The sequence below is a fragment of the Brachyistius frenatus genome, unplaced genomic scaffold (assembly GCF_029030835.1).
Source record: "Brachyistius frenatus isolate BFR_SWC_R1_liver_20210118 unplaced genomic scaffold, ASM2903083v1 Contig_5, whole genome shotgun sequence".
Taxonomy (NCBI): domain Eukaryota; kingdom Metazoa; phylum Chordata; class Actinopteri; family Embiotocidae; genus Brachyistius; species Brachyistius frenatus.
Window position 1 is genome coordinate 7,223,030 of NW_027210604.1, and position 17,771 is coordinate 7,240,800.

A 17,771-nucleotide genomic window follows, 5' to 3' on the forward strand; every position below is an offset into this window, starting at 1 on the left:
ATTTGATGTTTTCTTGTAATAATGCTGATTATCAGTGGCTTCTTTAAAATGGTATTTTCTCGACAGTAGTAAATTCATATTCATGTTCAGCATATGATTATTTCCCCTCTGGTCCAAAGTTTTTCATTTAGTGACCTAAACATAAGAACTGTAGATATCCAGGGATTCTGAAAAGTCATGAAAATAATAAGTTTGAAGGGAATAAAACTAATTAGAAATTGAGAAACCCCACTATAAGCCTTATTCACAGGAGGCATTTTGACAGGATATGGAAAAGCACAGGTATTAGTTAGAAAATGAATAGTTGATAAATTGCATTTAGATGCTTCGGATGACAGGTCCTCTTGTGCATGCTGGCTCACTGTCACTCTGTCATGACTTACTGCAACACTCAAATAGACCAGATGCATTGCCACCCGTTACCTTCCCAACTCCCACAGGTGAAAAGACAAATATTCTTACAACACCACGGCCTTCATTTGCACATCAATGAGGCGAAAAACAAAGGCTTTGAAACATTTTTAATGATGGATGATGAAAAAGTCATTCAAGTTGATTATAATGACCACATTAGATCCAATACTGCAGCAGTGCCAACTTCACGCAATAGACTGCACTGAATACTACAGCACCAAAACAGAGGGTCTAAAAAGATGAATAAACCCGTCGCACGGCTCAAACAAATACAGAAACATCAACAGCTTTTGGAAGTTGTAACAAGCTTAGCTGAAAACGCAGATATAGTTCAAGGCAGCCACTTCTATGTGCAACATTGTTTTAAATCCATAAAGACTGAACTGTGATGAACGACTGATGAAATGCGTGTGATTCAACATACCAGATGTGGAGATTACATCAAATTTAAAGCTGTCAGACACAGAAACGTAAAGTCTGAGTTGGAGACAGAATCTCCTGAAACTGTCTCCCAATGAAATGTAGAGCAAGCAAAAGCTCAAACAAAACAAAATACCTTTGTTTAAACCAATGTTTAACGGTAAATCAGTGAGGTGTTGCTTGAACTTTATGAACATTTTACAATCTGTAATATGCCGCATGTATTTCAGCTTGAACAAAAGAAAAGTGGATATGTGAACTGTTAAAACGATTAGTCCCACTCTGAAGAGGAAAATAGGTCTTGATGAATAAAAGAAATATAAGGAAAGTGGAACTGCAGCTCTGGTATAATTTGAAAAGCTCAAAAGTACTGATGCGAGTGTGAAGATGAATAGAAAATAAAGAGAAACGGTCACTTATGATACTCGATAATAACGTTTCTGCAAAGTCCAAACAACCTCCAGACATCTTGGCTGTCTTAACAAAAGACCTGGGTCAAAGAGGTTTTGCAATTGTTTGTCTTAATGTTTTTGGTGATAGATGTGTAGAATTTCATTTAAAACATAAAATCAAAAGTTAGTCAATGTAGCGTAATTTTCTTAAAGTGAAAACTTATAACAAACCAACAAATAAATCTATTTCTTACACCGCTTAAAACCACAAATGAGTAAAGTTACAGATACATTTGCATCCAGATCAAATGAACAAAATTGATTTTAGTAAATTAGGGTTTATGTGATTTTTGGAAAAACTTTGCAGATGCTTATTATCAAAGTCTAGAAAAATGGAGAAATGACGTCGGAGAAAGAAATAATTTTTTTGTTTACACGAGCTCAAAAATAAGTAAAAACAAGAGAGATTAAAATCAAACAATGTTTTTTGTTGTTGATTTTTAAAAAAACATTTTCTGACAATAGCCAAACCTCATGGTAGCATTGAGCTGGAGGTACAACCCAAGATACCAAACAGGCATCAGGCGTTTCCTGGGTTAGCAGGAAACACCGTACCTGCATGCAATTCCTTGGAGGTGCCGAGTTGGTACGAGGGCTCTTGATTTAACCCTCATTACAAACAGACACGTTTCACTCCACTGACAGACCATCCAGCCGTGCTTCTCTCCACCTACCTTTCTCTCAGCTCTGCTGTAGAGGCCAATGCAGTCTCTAAGCCTGGATCCTCAAAGAGGTGTCCGAGTGCCATTTATGGCCTTCATTACTGCCTTCTTTAATCAATTAAATGCCCATTGACACTCACCCTATCTCTGGCTCATTCTATCATCAGCTTCAAATTTTAATTCTGCTCGCGGAGTGCACACTAAAGAGGTTTGAGGCTGGACAGGGCAGCCTACCAATGAAATCACTCCATTTTACCTCCTCCCTACCTTCCACTTCAGCCTTTCTGAGACTTATCAAGTCTTCCTCTCTCTTTCTGGGGAATCTTGCTGATCTTGACACATAAATACACGAACGCACTCCTTCACAAGGGGTAAAAAGCTCACTGAAGCCACCTTGCTCTCATTACATTTGATTGTATTCCATAAGAAGTGGTTCGTTGCGCTCTTTATCATTTCATCTACCCTGTTATCTCCTCTTCTTCTGCTTAAGTGTGTCTTCTCTCCTGGCTGAGTGACAAGCAGGCTTCAGCAGTTGGGTTCCTTTGATTCCAGCTTAGCCTGGTTCAGCCCACTTTGGCCCAGCCGAGGAACGCTGGGATGTCTCGCACAGGGACGTTGCGGGTCAAGGCTTTGACACGCAGGTTACGGTCATCTGTAAGGAGTACCACTTCTCTCTGCAGCCTCACGGTCCCATCTGTTTATGAGGCAGGGGGTCAAAAGGTGTAAATGAGAAACTCAGAGGACTTTATTGACATCAAACTATGCAGTGTGTTCACATGAATGTGAGGATATATGAACACTGACGGAGAACAAATGAAAGTTAATGGCACATACTTCTCTGATGAGGCATGAAATCTTTTGCCTTGTCTTCGCAGTAGTGGAGACAGCAGGACAGAATCACGTCGTCATTGTTACCCTGAGTAAGAGGAGAAAACAGCACAAAACATTTTTACGGGGGAAGTAATGTTCATCAAGCAGTTAACTTTCCAAAAGAAACAGCCTTATTCTAATTTATTTGGTGTCCTACCTGCTGTCCAGATGTGTCTTCACTGCGGAAAGAAATTGACTCAAGCTGACTTCCTCTGCTGGTCAGGGCTCTGAGACACGGTTCCCTGGCTTCGAATCCTTTCTCTAAGAAAGCCACTGCCAGCCGAGCTTTCTCCTGCACGGCCCGCACATGGGCTGCACAGACATTATAGTTGCCCCTACTTCCAGTGCTGCGCCCTCCTGATCCTACTCCGATGCCGAAACTGTCCTGGCCTTTAGCCAAGCCATCTAACTCTGTAATCACTGGAAGAGGGAACAGAAATCTCACCATCAGTATACATAAACAGGGAATTCCTGGTTCTGCACTGAACGTCACATTTATGATCACGTTAACCGCTCTACAATTGAATCCTCCTCCGCCCCTCCTACTGGAGAGCGCACTCATCCTTTAAAGTAATTTCCTCACATCTTTGTTTGTGTCTGTCATTCTTACCGATGAGTGGCACGACTATTATGTAAGTTCCACACTGAAGGAGTTTCTTCAGCCCTCCTAAATGATCAATGAATCCGTTGGTGTCGGGAACCAGAAAGAGAGGCCGGACTTCCAGCTCCAACTGCCCGCCTGTCTGCAGCACCGCCTGGAACACACACGCACGTTTAATTTGACGCCAAATGGAACTCTGCCGCAACATCGTTTACATGTCTGGCCGATTCAATTCAAACATAATGTATCATCTTAATGCACAAAGATGACCAGAAAAAAAAAAAAAAAACAGTATTTCTGCACCATCTGAAATACCTTCACACAAAGTGGGATTGGAATATTTCAGCACTAGCCCGTGGAGATATGCGATAACTGTGCGTTATAATTAAATGCATTCTTGGGTAAATCTATGAAGAACTTTCAATACAAACACATTAGCAACAGAACGGGGGATTTTAGAAGTTTGATGCTGCACCCAACAATTGTTTTTTTTCAAAACCTGTACATACAATGATCATTTTAATTTATTTGCCAATTTATTGCTTGGCATGTCAAAGGTCATCTCACCTGTATTTTATCTCTGCGCTTCTGTTGCAGTGCCAGTTTGTTGGTAAGGACGTGGCGTCGTGCCTTCAGTTGTCTGATGTCATTCTCACAGTCTCCCGCGTCCTCGATATCCTCCTCTCCTTCTGATGCAGACAGAGATGACTCTGCCTCGAGTATGACGTCATCGGACTGCAAAACAGATGGAAAAGGAGGAGTGACATTTTCTGCAATTTATCCTCCACGTTCAACAACAGCTTCTGCTGAACGGAGATGAAATCTTTATTCAAGCGTTGACTTAATTTTGTGGAGGTAAAAGTTTGAAAGAACAAAAAGGCACAAAGAGAGAAAAAGGCCAGAGGGAGCAAATTGAAGAGGAAAGCCCATTAGAGGAAGAGTAGGAGAGAAACAGTCACCTCTTGCTCTGTTACAGAATCCTGCCTGCTCCTTGTATCGATTGAGTGGTTAGATGGAGGAGACGTTGCAATAGAGACGTATTTGCCTCCCTTGAAGGCCAACAGAGGCTCTTCCTGTCCACACAAAGCCTCCAGAAAGTACTTCAGCACTGTCACTCTCTTACAATCTGCTGCTATTGCCTGAGGAAAGAGGACGGGGATATATGTGCACGAGAACAGGAAGCAGATTGTTAGAGGTCAATGTAAAGCCTGGAGGCTCTGAAGGTGACAGGAGAATAAACAGTTTTCAGTAATTCCACGCGAGTTTAGGTACGCAAGAGGCTTTTGCTTTCCACTCACCATTTCAGTGTGTCTGTCTGTGTAACACGGCTCCTGTGGTGCAGCCAGTAGTGGCACAAAGCCGGCGAGCAGCCTGTCTTCCTTCAACTGAAGCACCGTCAGCTCCTCATCTCCCTCGACTTCATCGCTATCAACTTTGTACAGCGGCACTTCCCCGTGGTCCACACGTGCCAGCTCGTTGCACAGGTCAGCCAGGCACTGCCAAACATCAGGGCAGGAACTGGGAAGGAGGAAAAGTGATGGTGAGGTTTAAGTTTTTTTTTTTTTAAAACGACTGTCTAAAGGTGTGATGTGTGGCTTGTCTGAGAGCACCAGTAGAGGCCATGAGCAGAACCAACACATTACCCTCAGGTGTTAATTTGAAGCAGGCTATCATCATTATTTTCATTAACAAATACTAGATGACAATGCGCATTGTAGAGGGCATTAGTCATGTATCATCAGGTGAATCATCACCTGAACCTGCAGCTAAGTTTCAACTCATTGTTTGGCTGTCTGAGATACTGTTTTGGCTCAACTCTCATTGTTTTCAGGTACAAAAAAAAAGCCATTGTGGACAACCTGCTCTGTACCAAACGTCAGACAGACAGCTCGACAGGCAGCCAGAAACATTACTTGAATGATAATGTTGCTCTGTAGCTGCTGATGTGTAAACAAATTCACAATATAAAATAACTAGGGGGTGATATGTCAATGTTGTGTCATTGCAGGTTTAAAGTACTCACTCTATACTGCATGGTGGTGGGTTCCACAGGTCTGGGTGTCCCAACATCCAATCAGACCAGACTTTGATGCTTGGTAGTAGTTCTCTGAGGTCCAATGGGAAGGCAGAGACTCTCACCATACCCCCCAGCTCCTCTGCTTTACCCTCCTCCTCTCCATCTGCCATGGAGACTAGTTCTAAAAGAGAGAAAAAGAGGAGCTTTAGAGCTACGCTCAATATTACATAATCAAACAACTCACATTGTGTGGAAAAGAAGCATCAATGGAACTGCAGTTCAACAGGAGCATGTTTTAAGTCCAACATAAAATCCCAAAATGCTATTACAGAAGTACAAATAAAGATGAATTATGCTTCCTCTAAGATATTAAGTCCAACTCTAGAGACAAACATTCAAATTTGCACTCAAATCCATGTCATGCTAAATTTATGAAATTATTTTACCGTTAAAAGGTTAAAACAAATCTTGGGATTTATCCTGAAATTTCTAGAGATATTTATCAGCCACGTGGTTGAACAGCAGAGTATTCTCTTCAAGTAAACCGGTAGATGAAGGCAAAAAAAAAGGCTAATGGCATGTTCAAATATTTTTTAACAAGCTAGGTCTATAAGAAATCTCAACCAATGTGCTGTGGGGCTGTACAGTAATTTAGTCTGTTAATTGTTCCTCTGTTGTAGCCAGTGAACTGTACTTTGCTGTGGTCTGCTGGGAGAGCAGCATTGGAGCCGGAGACACCAACAGACTTAACAAACTGGTTAAGAAGGCCGGCTCCATCATTGGCTGTTAACTGGACAGTCTGGAAAAGGTGGTGGAGAGGAGGACGCTGAGGAAACTATTATCCATATTGGATAATCCTGACCAGCCTCTCCACCACCTGCTGCAGGGACAGCGCAGCACTTTCTCCAAAAGACTCCTCCAGCTCCACTGTCACAAGGACAGATACAGGAGATCATTCCTGCCGACCGCTATCAGACTGTACAATAAATCACCTCTGGCAAAATCCATCACACAACAATAACACCGTTGGTTGTATGTTTGCTGCTTAAATCTTTGCACTATTGTTTAGTTAGTTTAATTTAATATTATTCAACTTTATTGTATATATTGTGCATTTTCATATTTAATATTTTTTACTCTGTTATTTTTATTTCTTTAACTGTGACTATAATGCTGCTGTGGCGAAAAAATGTCCCCTTGTGGGACTGACTGACTGACTGACTGACTGACTATCTATCTATCTATCTAGATCCTAATAAATAATGCAAACCTTAATTTCAAAGTATTTGAAGGAGATGACTGGAGGCAGAAGTGTACTTTTTTTTTGTTTTGATTTCCTACTTGTAGAGCTTAATGAGTGTTTACCTGCAGGAGTCTCTTTGAGAAGCTCAGTGCAGCGCTGCACCAGTAGTGCAAACATGCCCAGGCCCACTGCAGTGCTTTGCTCCTGTAAAACCGACCGCACTTCTCCTTCTTCACCTGACAAGGACAAGAATTTGAAACAGGAGTTCATCAATTAATTGTGCGCAACCACAGCATGCGTGTTTCTTGTCTACTCATATTTTTAAGTTGAAAAAAATAACTTCATGCTTAATTGCAAAACAAAAGACAAAGAAGATGAGATAACGTGTGTTAAAGAGTCAATAACAGAAATACAAACAGGTAAGTGGTAAAAACCATCAGAACATTGTCGATTGGAGAAAACCTGCAATTACTTGGGAGGAGAGGTGGCATTTTTAAAAGATATTCACTTCACATGCTCATTTTGGAGTTATTTTTAAGTATATCTGCATCTCTCTGAAAACTAATTCCAACAGCAATTATCTGGTAAAACAAGCCTATGTAAAACACACACAAAAAAACCCAATAGATGTGGGAGCTGAATACCTTAACAAGCCAAATAAAATACCATTTACCTCTTGGATTTACAACAGTCTCACAGGTGCCATATTTTAATCTTAAAAGAAGAAATATCGCCAAGATGCAAGAAGTTTGCATCTCTCCATTATCAACTCTGCAATGGCGACTGAACCTCAGAGTTCAAACATGCCAACAAATTTTTTTTTGCAACAAAAAGAATCCAACTGCATTAATCACTTTAATAAAAATAAACTAAGCTGTTTGGTAGCCATGCATTTCTATTAATATTGTGAATAAAGCCCATGTATTAGCCCTATGAGTCACTTGAAGATGATGCTGACTGTGCGTTTGTGTGTGCAGCATTACCTCTGCTGTGGGCATTGTGTATGGTGAACATGTTGATGGTGATGATCTGCAGCATGTGTGTACTGCCCAGTAGGTGGGGGCCATGCTGGAGAAGCATCCTGAACTCCTGCAAAACACGACTTGCCACTCCAGGGAAAGATTCCATGCTGTAACATACACATATTCATAATAATATTTAACCGACACAAAAGCAAACAGAAAAACGCAATTTTATATGTCACTCTGTCAAACACATTCAGTCCATGACGTTAATAAACTGGAATACATGAGACGTCACTCACCCCACTTTAGTGAAGAGCTTTCCATGCGCATGCAGAAAACTCAGAATGAATCTCTTATTTAGCTGAAGAAAAAAATAGAGAAGGCCAAGAGAGGAAAAAAACAACAACAACAGCATTACTCATCTTCAGCTACAAATTTAACAGTAGAGCACATGACAGGAAAACGAATGTCGTCATCCATTGACAAGGCTCAAGGAGAGGTTGGGAGCTGACGTCAACATTCAAAGGCACCTGGGATTTTGAACAGCAGTGATAAGAGGAAATGGATTGAAAGGCTACGAAGAGGATGTACATGACTCTACCAACACGACACACTGTCAAATTGTGAACTGACAGTGTGGAGACACAATAGATTGGGTAAAACGTAAAGAAAAGAAACGGGGAAAAACACAAGGTTACTCCCAATATTTTTGTGAGATTAAAGCTACTATTCATATCGGAATTATCTGTAATGTAAATATTTGTAAGTTATATAGTAGCATACACATATACAATCATTCATAAGTTATTTGCTGTGTAATGTTCATGTATCAGTGTGACGGCTTGAACTTTACTTTCGCTCTACACACACACACAAACACTCTGAAGCGTACATTTAAGCTTTAGGTGTATTTTTAACACAGTGATTGTGTTATTGGGTTCTGAGTCCATCCTGTTTTCTCAATTGGTACAGTGATAATTGACCGAATAGCAGCCAACTAATGGACATATGTTCAATTACTCCATATATGTACTTATACCAGTTCCACTTAATAAATACAAGGTATTTTTAAATGAAAAAAGGTGAAAAGGGTTAAAAGGATTTGTTAACGTAGGCACAGTAATCAAAATAAAAGATTAGTAAAGAGAAATAAAACCCCAGGAATTGAAAATGGAAGAACAACAAAGGGAATAAATGAGACAAAATAAATGAATGAAGAGGAAATGCTAAATGTGAGGACACAAATTAAAGCAGGGGAAAAAAATGAATTAGATTACAAGAGGAGAGGGCAAATTAAACTTTCAAAACAGAGTGGGAGATGTCTGCAGGCATTCATGTAAAAAAAAAATTAAAAAAATAACCTCAATAAACACCATATCAAAAAATGTTAAAAATATTAAATAAAAAAATGTTAAAAATATGCACATGCAAAACAGGTGTCTGAGTGAACCCATTTAAGGCATGACGCATGACAGAAAGAAGAAGCTCTTACATCAGCGGCACTGAGACTGCCCAGCTCTCCATCCTGTTCCGAGTCCCTGTTGGACTCGCTACCTCCTCTCTGTGAGGACGGGGTTGCTGCTTGTCCAATGGGGCGAATCCAGATCTCCACGCGTGCTCCTTCTTCGCCTCTTCCTCTTCCTCTCACCGCTGGACCCCTGGAGCCACCTTCATGCTCCTGCTTTCTCCTTCGCTCAAGCTGCTCTGCCTACCAAAACAAAGTCTGTAAACAAGAAGCACTTGCTCTGCCTAAAGTCTTGGAAGTAATCACGAGATGATCGTAAAATTCATCGTTTGTATTACCACATTAACGTGTCATTTTCTTCCTGATAAAATAGACGTTTTTTAAATGATGAACTGTAATTATGGACTTCTTTAACCAGTGGTGCGATGTATGAAGTAAAATCACAAATTAGCCCGACTGCAGGAACAGATCTGATCTAAATCAACTTTTGAGACTATACTTCTGTCAGACTGCTTGTAGGCCGACTGATTTCCGCGAACATTAATGCTAACAAATCATTGTGGTATTCCCGAGTTTCTGACTTATTGTTATTCATTACCAAAGTGTGTGTCTGACCTTACGCTTCGCTTCCTCAAACAGACTCATCAGGCTTTCCTTTGCAGTCAGAATGGGGTTGGAAGCTGCCAAGCTGCGCATGTAATAATACACCGCATCTAACTTCCGCTTCTGTAGGAGAGAGAGATGAAACAAGAGCAAGGGAAGGGAGATGCAAACAAAGTCATTACTCAAAATACGGTATTTTTCACCTGTCCCGGGGAACTGCTAAAATAATTACAATCAAAAACAAAAATCTCCAAACTCAGTTACTTATTTGCAACTTTAAACTTTTTTGCAGTCAATGTCTGGCCCAAGCCGTCACAGAAGCACCTCCATGTTTGACAGATGAGGTGCTATGATGAGCTACTCATTTTTTCTCCACAATTTCCATCGTTTTGATAAAGGTTGATTATTGTTTCATCAGTCCACAGAAGTATGTCCCAGAACTCCACCACTGTCTTTCTGTATGTTTTTACCAGGGGTTTGCGTGTTAGGCTCACGCATCTGTCACAGTTCTGTCAGTACTAACGTAGACGTAATCGTATTAAAGGTGAGACGTGACACTTTAAAGAGGCATCCATTCGCTTATTTCAAATTGAATGTGCTGAAACACTGAGCCTCCAGAACAAAGAACGTGTAAATGTCTAAATACTTTCAGTCTGGACTGCAGCACTTACTGTATAGACAGCCAACAGGGCCAGCTGGTTATATGGTCGTCCATTTTTGGGAGCAATCTGCTGGGCTTTCAGGTACCAGCTGAGAAAAAAAAAATGAAAGTGTGGAGTCATTAGATACCAGCAAAAAGCACACTCCCTCTTGACTCAACCGTTACCAGAGTTTGATATTGTAATGTCAACACATCCTATGATCTTCGAAGTGTGTAAGAAAATGTACGATGCCCCAAGAAGGCTGAATTTACAGCCTACCTGCGAGCCTTGCCGTAGTTGGCCGAGTCACTGGCTTGCTCCCGGTAACGTGCTATGTCACCTTGACAAATCATACAACGCTGAGCACTTATAAGTGCATACTTTACCTGAAAAAGAGGAAAAGAAAAATCAATTCAGGACATACAAAGTGAAGGCAGGACATATTTTAGGAACACTTAACAAGTACCTTTTATATCGGCCTATACAATGGACATCGAACACTGTGAACAAATATGGAGTACACCCACAAACACACAGAGTAAAAGGAGTGTTGCTGTACCGTTTTGCGTAACGGCCGAGCCCTGATTGCCATGCCATCCATGTAATCCTCCAACTTAAACTGGAACACCGTCTGCAACTTCTGAAGCAGCGCATCGAAGAAGAGCGCTCCCTGTTAAACACAAGGTGAAGACAAAAAAAAAAAAAAAAAGGGGGGGGATCCCACTTTAGGTGGTACTTTTTTTTTTTTACCATAGGCATTCACACATTAAGTTTACAGGCTGCCCTCACATTCACAATCCTGGAACAAAGTGATATGAAATATGAATTCATTGCAGACTGTTAACATTACAAGAATTTAAATCCATTAAAAGGTTTTTGGACACAAATATTTCCATGATTAAGGCACCATGCCACTGGGTACTTTCTCATCCTGTTGTTTACCCAAACACTAACAAAAGCCACAATTGTATAGCCAGTAAAGCCCCCAAAGAATCTGCCTGCTGTGCTATTTTTCCTCCTTATTTTGGGAGACTCTGGCCTGTCCAAATTCCCCACACATTCCTCACCTCATCCAGCAGCGTGAGCAGCATGTTCCTGATATGAGGGGTGTTATCGTAGGTGGGGTCTTTGAGCATCTGCCGGAAGTGTTCTATGACCTGGTAAAAGACGTTCTTCCACAAAGCCTGATCCACATTCTGAGAGTCTGAGAGCTCGATGTCTGTCAGGATGACCTGCTCATAAAGCCCCAAAAGGTCCGCTCTAGAAAAGAGGAAAGCATAGTGGCACAACGCTTTTTAAATATGGCTACTTGTATTGAGTTCTGTATTTATTATAGCAAAAGGGAAGCATGAGACAGGACAGAGTAAAACTTAAAACCCATATTTTTCCCTTAAATGCTCACCTGAGCTGAGCCATGCGATCCAGTCCATCAGCACTCACTCGATCCCTGGACAGCAGGTTACTGAGCTGAAGCTCCTGAACATCTGCAGCCCTCAGCATCCTCCCCAGCTCCCCTCTGGCTTGTTGCTCCGCCTCTTCAAATGTCAAACCCCCTCCTGCACCTGGCTGGGAATAACCAGCTGCTCTGTAACTCCCACAGAACTGACCTGTCCCAGGGCTCGGGTACATACCATTAGGGTGAGCCACTTGGTAGGGCCCCATATGATAAGGATATGGATAGCGCTGGCTGGTGCTGCTGCTGTTGGGATTCTGTGGGTTGCTGGTGGGCATGGGATAGCAGTACGGGTTGTCAGAGTTTTGGAATTTGTAGTAGGCCATGGCAGCAGCCTGCTGGGATCGAAAGTGCTCACCCTGTTGGACCGGAGGACTGCCTGCTACCTCATCGTCTGTGTCCAGAAAGTGAAGCTGTCCGTATCCAGTCCCAGTCTGAAGATATCCAGGCTGCTGGTGGGACAAATGCTGTGAGGGTTGAGTTCTGGTAAGAGCAGGTTTCTGGTCTGGGTTATTTGGATCCCAGAGTCGTCTCACTCCTCCTCCTCGCCCACCTCTGCTCCTGGAAGCCATTCCTCCCCTAATTCCACCAAAAAGAAGCCTTTGCCCCACCTCGGGTGGTGAATTTGAGATGTCTGTGCGGGAAGGAAGCACCAAGATACCCCCACCTCTGCCACGAGGAACCAGGCCTTGCTTGCGAGGCTGTGCCTCCCCACCAGACTGTTTTTCTAGAGAAACCCTTAGGATTCCTCGACCTCCACCCTTGTCTCCCTTCGGTCGGTTCCTTTCTTCCCCCCGTCTCTCTGTATTTAAGTCTTCATCCCCTCCTCTTCTTCTCCTCCTCCTATCTTCTGCTCTGTCGCTCATCTCACTTCCTTCCATTGATTCTGTAGATGATTCCTCATTGGTAGTCCAACTTTGTAAATAGCGCCGCCGTCCTTCTCCGCTATTAACCGTCACCTCTCTGTTATTGTGCCTGGCCACAGAGCGTGACCACTTGGTAGTCTCCACATCCCGTCCTAGTCCAGGACCATCCACGCTGGTCACACTGCTGGCTGAGCTGCTGCTGTAAGTTCGATTCCGTGAGCGCCGAATATCCGATTTGGAATAGCGTTTTGAGGTTAGTGAAGTGACGTTTGCGTTGAATTTGTTTCTGTCGCCTCTTTCTACCGCCCTGTCTAAATTTCTGTCTGTCTTGGCATCTTTCTCTGCATCTCTGGACCTGCTGTTGTTGTTGTCTCCTCTTCTGTTTTCTCCGCGATTCTCTCTTTTGCTTTGGTGCGTCTCTCCTGCCTTTTCCGTTTTTTTCCCATCTGCTTCGGCAGCCCTCTTGTTTCTATCCTTCTCGGCTTTCCCACGGTCGTTCTTTCCTCCACCACCCATTTCATCTTCTCTTCTGGAATCCTGGGTCTTCTCTTTCTCCTTCTCCGCTCCTCTTCTTCTGCGGTTTCCCTTTTCTCTCTTCTTCTCTGCCTTTTCTTCTCCATCTTTGGTTCCTACACTTTGACCTTTCCTCTCCTTATCAGTTGTGTCCCCTCTCCTGCAACTCAACTCTCCAACAACTTGACCTGCACACCCCGCTTTACCCTTTTCTTTAATGCTGAGTTTTTCAACACTGCTTGCAATTTTCTCCACTGAAGTATCAATGGGTAATGGAGGTGTTTCCACGTCTTGGCTTCCTTGCTTTCTGTTTGCCTCACTACAAGTAGTCAATTTTTCAATTTCTTGTGCAGCTTTTACTTGTTTTTCTTTCCCTCCCTGCTTCTGTATGGATGTTTTTTTGTCCCCCTTCGTACTCAGCGGGGACTCTGGCTCCGGTTTTTGCTCTTCCTTTCTGGGGGGAGGTTTGTCTTGCTCTCTCCCAACTGCGCAGTCCTTTCCTTGGATGCTCCTCCGGGTCCCAGGTTGATAAAATTCACGATCAGGTTTGCGGGCTTTCCTCGTCAGTTTAGCAGCCCCAGCAGGTTCCTGGTCCGCTCTGTCATTTTCAACAAAGCCCTTTCCATCATTTGGATCTATTTCAGCCAGCGAGTGGCTGGCCTTTCTACAGTTCTGAGTATTACTGGTGTCACCTCTTGTTCTCTCGTCTCTTTTGTTGGTACCTGACCCACCGTCTGTGCACCCTTTCCTCTCTAAATCATGTTCGGAGATGGCCTTTTGCTCACTCTGTGGCGGCTGATCATGCTCGTGTGAATCAGCAGCTAAGGGATCGCTTAGACCAGAACTCCCCTCCTCACTGTCCAAGTGGCGCCGTCCATGTCCAGCTACCGGGTGGTAGCGCTGCAGATCTGGATGTTTTACTTCACGCCTCCTATGCTGCTTGTGTATGTAATGCTCCGGTTGTTCCTCTGCAGAAAGAAGAAATGAAAATGTTGATAGAAAAAGTCAGTCATCATCACAGAAGATGGAGTTTTTTTTTTCTCCTTTATTTCAACAAATCTACTACTTATCTTCGTCAGGTTCTTTTTGTAGGATTTTGTTAAAAATAAAGAATATCACCAGCCGTATGCTTTAAAGATATAACAACTGAAGTTCTGCCTGCTTGGATTCAAGTCCTTGAGGACATCAATATGTTTTACATGTTCTGATTCAAACGTGTGCATTTACTTTAACAATGGATACCAAGGACAAATAATCTCCAGGAGCATTCTGTACTACTGTTGGTATTTGAATGACGTTCATTTGTTTGTTGTTTAACATTCAGGCTCTCATTTGCACACGGTTAACTTTTTGGCTGCATCTAATAGCCCACTAGTGATTATGCGCTTGGCAGGATTACATTCTCTGGACTTTAGCTACACTAAACAGGTTCAAATGCTAAGGAGATAAAAAATAATAATAATAATAATAAAAAAAAATAGTTAACACTATGTTGACAGTTGTGTGCAAAGGTGGAAAACCTTTAAAACAATTGGGACAGTCGGCCATATAGCTGGACAGGTTCTCTACAGGCTCTCCAGTCAACTCTCCCTGGCATGACTCCTCTGTGTAGATTAGCGTGACCCGTCAACTCAAATTAAGATACTACACTTCATCAGATAAATCAGCTTCACAGTCATTAACTTTACAAAGTTAGTCCGCCTGCTCAGTTCAAACCAAAGGAACATTTTGTCAGTGTCTCTTTGACAAAGAAGTTAATAAAGTTTTCAGTCCAATCATCTCACTTTGGTCATTTTGATTTGCAGAAAAAATAGGATTGTCAAGCTAACAGACTAACGACACTGTCATAAAAACCTGTTTTAGCATGCATCGCACGGATGTATTTATTTGGATAATAATATTGATCATTGAAATCCATGTATCGATACAATATTGTCACGCAGAATATCACAAGACTGCGTTGTATTATTTGTTCCCCTCACTCTTATCCACCTTAAAAAAATGAAAGTGCCAGCTACAATTTAAAAACTATTAAGCTTCGTGCAGATGGCTGTTGCGGTCCGATAGTTTCCCTGCTGTTTTCAGGAAGCCATTATAGCAACTCTCTAATCTTTATAAACAGACATCTGCGCAAGAAAAAGGAATCTGTAGCCAATTGGCCAAGTTTTTATCGACTGGAAGTAATCTGGTTGCTGTTTATAGTCCAAGTAGTATTGACCAATCACGGTCATTTCACGGTTGCATGCAGGTAAAACAGTTTGCGGTGAGCAAAAGAAGCAGAATGCAGAGGCCGAAATGCAGATTTAGATCCCACCTTCTGCTTTGCCTGGTGACAATTTAGCTTTTTATATATATATATATATTAGCATCGTTGTAGTGGATATTAGATTCCATCTCTCAAGTCCAACTCCATTTTCGTGTGTCAATTTGCTAATCAGACTGTGAACAACTGATGCAAAGAGGAAGTCTGTTGTTCCAACAGCATGCAAGACAAGACAGCCACCGTCAAAATGAGCAATCAACCATAAATCAAGCTTTAACTCTCTCTCTCTCTATTTGTGTCCCGGTAAACCACATATTACTAACAGGAAACCATGCTCACTTTGCAGTTTTTTTTTTTTTTATTTAAATCAAATTAATAGAAGGCACATTGAGCAATGCTGTGCTTAAGTTATGCATTTAAACCCCATTAAAAAGTTACAGCAATAAAGAGCACAAATAAGTATCAATAAGTTGAACTGGTACTGATGTAATCCTCCTGATACCCATACCAAATATCCACACTATTATACTTAACACGACACGAATCACACGCCAGCTACATCGCAGTAAATTCACCGTGTCAAATTGCGGGAACAAGCACTTAACATTCCCACAATATAAGAAAACAAAACAAAACCATCCCTGTTTTCACTATTATTCACAACGAAGTTTTCAAAACAAATATTTGTCGTCTTCGGTGGGAAGCCTCCACGCGGTGGTCAGACGAGTTGGCTCGTTCTGTGACGTCACCGAACGTTTTAACTTTTACCACAACAACAGCTGAGCCTCGCGCGCTCCAACGTAACAATCAAACAACAAAAAAAAACGTGTTCTCTTGTTGCACTTAAAAACAACAACAACAACAACAAAAAACTACCGCGGGTAAATGCAAGAAACGGTCGAGAGAACATTTTAAACACACGTCGTGCGCACATTGTGTGGGGTGGTTACGGTTGATGGGGGGGGGGGGGGGCGTTTAAAACACACCGCGCGGGACTGAAGAATGGACGGCCACATAGCTTAGCTCGCGAGCTAACAACATTAGCTGGTTACCAACTTAGCAACTTCGTGAGCCACTTTTGAGCTCAGTTGGGACACTTTCCGCGCTCGGATTTGTCCACTTTTTCGCCGCTGTATTTGTTCCAGGTGTCTGATTCAAATCCTCTCACCTTTCTGGCGGTCGGTGATGTTGACTGAATTCGACGCCTCAGCTCGGAGTTCCGCAGCTGAGATTCGCACTCGGTCCAGTTCGTTCGCCATTTTTGCTTTCACTCAAACAAACATAACAAGTACGGTGGCCCGTATGGGTAAAAAAAAAATATACGGCGGGTGACGTATACAGCCGAGGCAGTCGGGTAATGTAGTACAGCTCTCGGTTTACCAGTCAGTTTGCTCTAATAATCAATAGGTTTTCAGGTCCTTAAGCAAAATAATAGATATAATTTTATTTTTATTTTTTATTAACAAACAAATTCACATGCTTAAGATTTTACAATCACAGTGCCACTCTGTTTAAATCTTGCTTGTTTAAACAAAACCCAGTTTGTGGTCAGTTGTGTTTTGCAAAATATACATTCACAGAGGCAACACATGTAAGTGCATACCGAGTTCAAATACATAAATAAATTACTACTAACATTATGCCTATTATTAATACTAATTACAATATTTAAATCAATGTGTTTTTCCTTAAATGAAGTAGGCAATCTAACTTTTTGTAGAAGGGTGTGAAGGGGAGAGGCCCAAGTTCTGTATAACATTTGGAGGGTTTTGTCATTTCTTTGATGCAATACGTTTTTGAATGTAGCTGATGTAGATTCTAATATATGTGATGATTAATCTGATGTGATGTTTATATAGAGATATATGTTTGATATTTTTGAAGTATATGGCTTTTGTAATGTTTCTTTATGCGTATTAACGTTACAATTACACTTATGATTAATTTTAAAAATGATTTACAAAGAATTTAAGTCTATATTTTTTTATAAGAAACTTCCATTACAAAAATTTTTACAAAATTAATGTCTTTCTGAACACGCAGTTATGTAATTCTTATGCACGCCTTGCCCGACATATGAGGCCTGGGGGAAGAGGGCTTAAAGTTCTACACATTACGTAGAGAAACAGACAGACAGATTTCAGACGTGTATATGTTGCACTATATTCTTTACAATGTCCACTAGATGTCAGGATTGATAACTTATTCTTATTTTTTAACTCAACTGTCCTATGGTTCAGCCCTTTTGGATTGGCCCCACAACAAACTTTTCCCATCTACAGTCTACATCTATAGTAATTTCTGTTAATGTAATATACCATCA

General features: G+C 41.7%; 1 protein-coding gene across 1 annotated transcript; it reads right to left on the reverse strand.

Annotated features, from left to right (window-relative positions):
- Nucleotides 1–504: 504 nt before the first annotated feature.
- Nucleotides 505–16,712, reverse strand: smg6 (SMG6 nonsense mediated mRNA decay factor). The gene is made up of 19 exons (XM_069719943.1): nucleotides 16,617–16,712; nucleotides 11,756–14,153; nucleotides 11,421–11,613; nucleotides 10,913–11,023; nucleotides 10,633–10,739; nucleotides 10,384–10,462; nucleotides 9,725–9,835; nucleotides 9,137–9,352; nucleotides 7,944–8,005; nucleotides 7,663–7,808; nucleotides 6,802–6,915; nucleotides 5,443–5,617; nucleotides 4,718–4,937; nucleotides 4,379–4,558; nucleotides 3,987–4,154; nucleotides 3,429–3,573; nucleotides 2,976–3,238; nucleotides 2,783–2,864; nucleotides 505–2,642 (listed from the first exon to the last, which is right to left on the reverse strand). Exons 1-19 carry the CDS (start codon nucleotides 16,705–16,707, stop codon nucleotides 2,512–2,514), a joined length of 4,992 nt encoding a protein of 1,663 aa, XP_069576044.1. The 5' UTR covers nucleotides 16,708–16,712; the 3' UTR covers nucleotides 505–2,511.
- Nucleotides 16,713–17,771: the final 1,059 nt, after the last annotated feature.

Coding starts and splice junctions, on each gene's coding strand:
- smg6 (XM_069719943.1), bottom strand. CDS start 16,707: ATGGCGAACGAACTGGACCGAGTGCGAATCTCAGCTGCGGAACTCCGA. Junction 10,740..10,912: donor CTCGGCCGTTACGCAAAACG/GTACAGCAACAC, acceptor CCTCTTTTTCAG/GTAAAGTATGCACTTATAAG. Junction 6,916..7,662: donor ACACAATGCCCACAGCAGAG/GTAATGCTGCAC, acceptor TGTCCTTGTCAG/GTGAAGAAGGAGAAGTGCGG.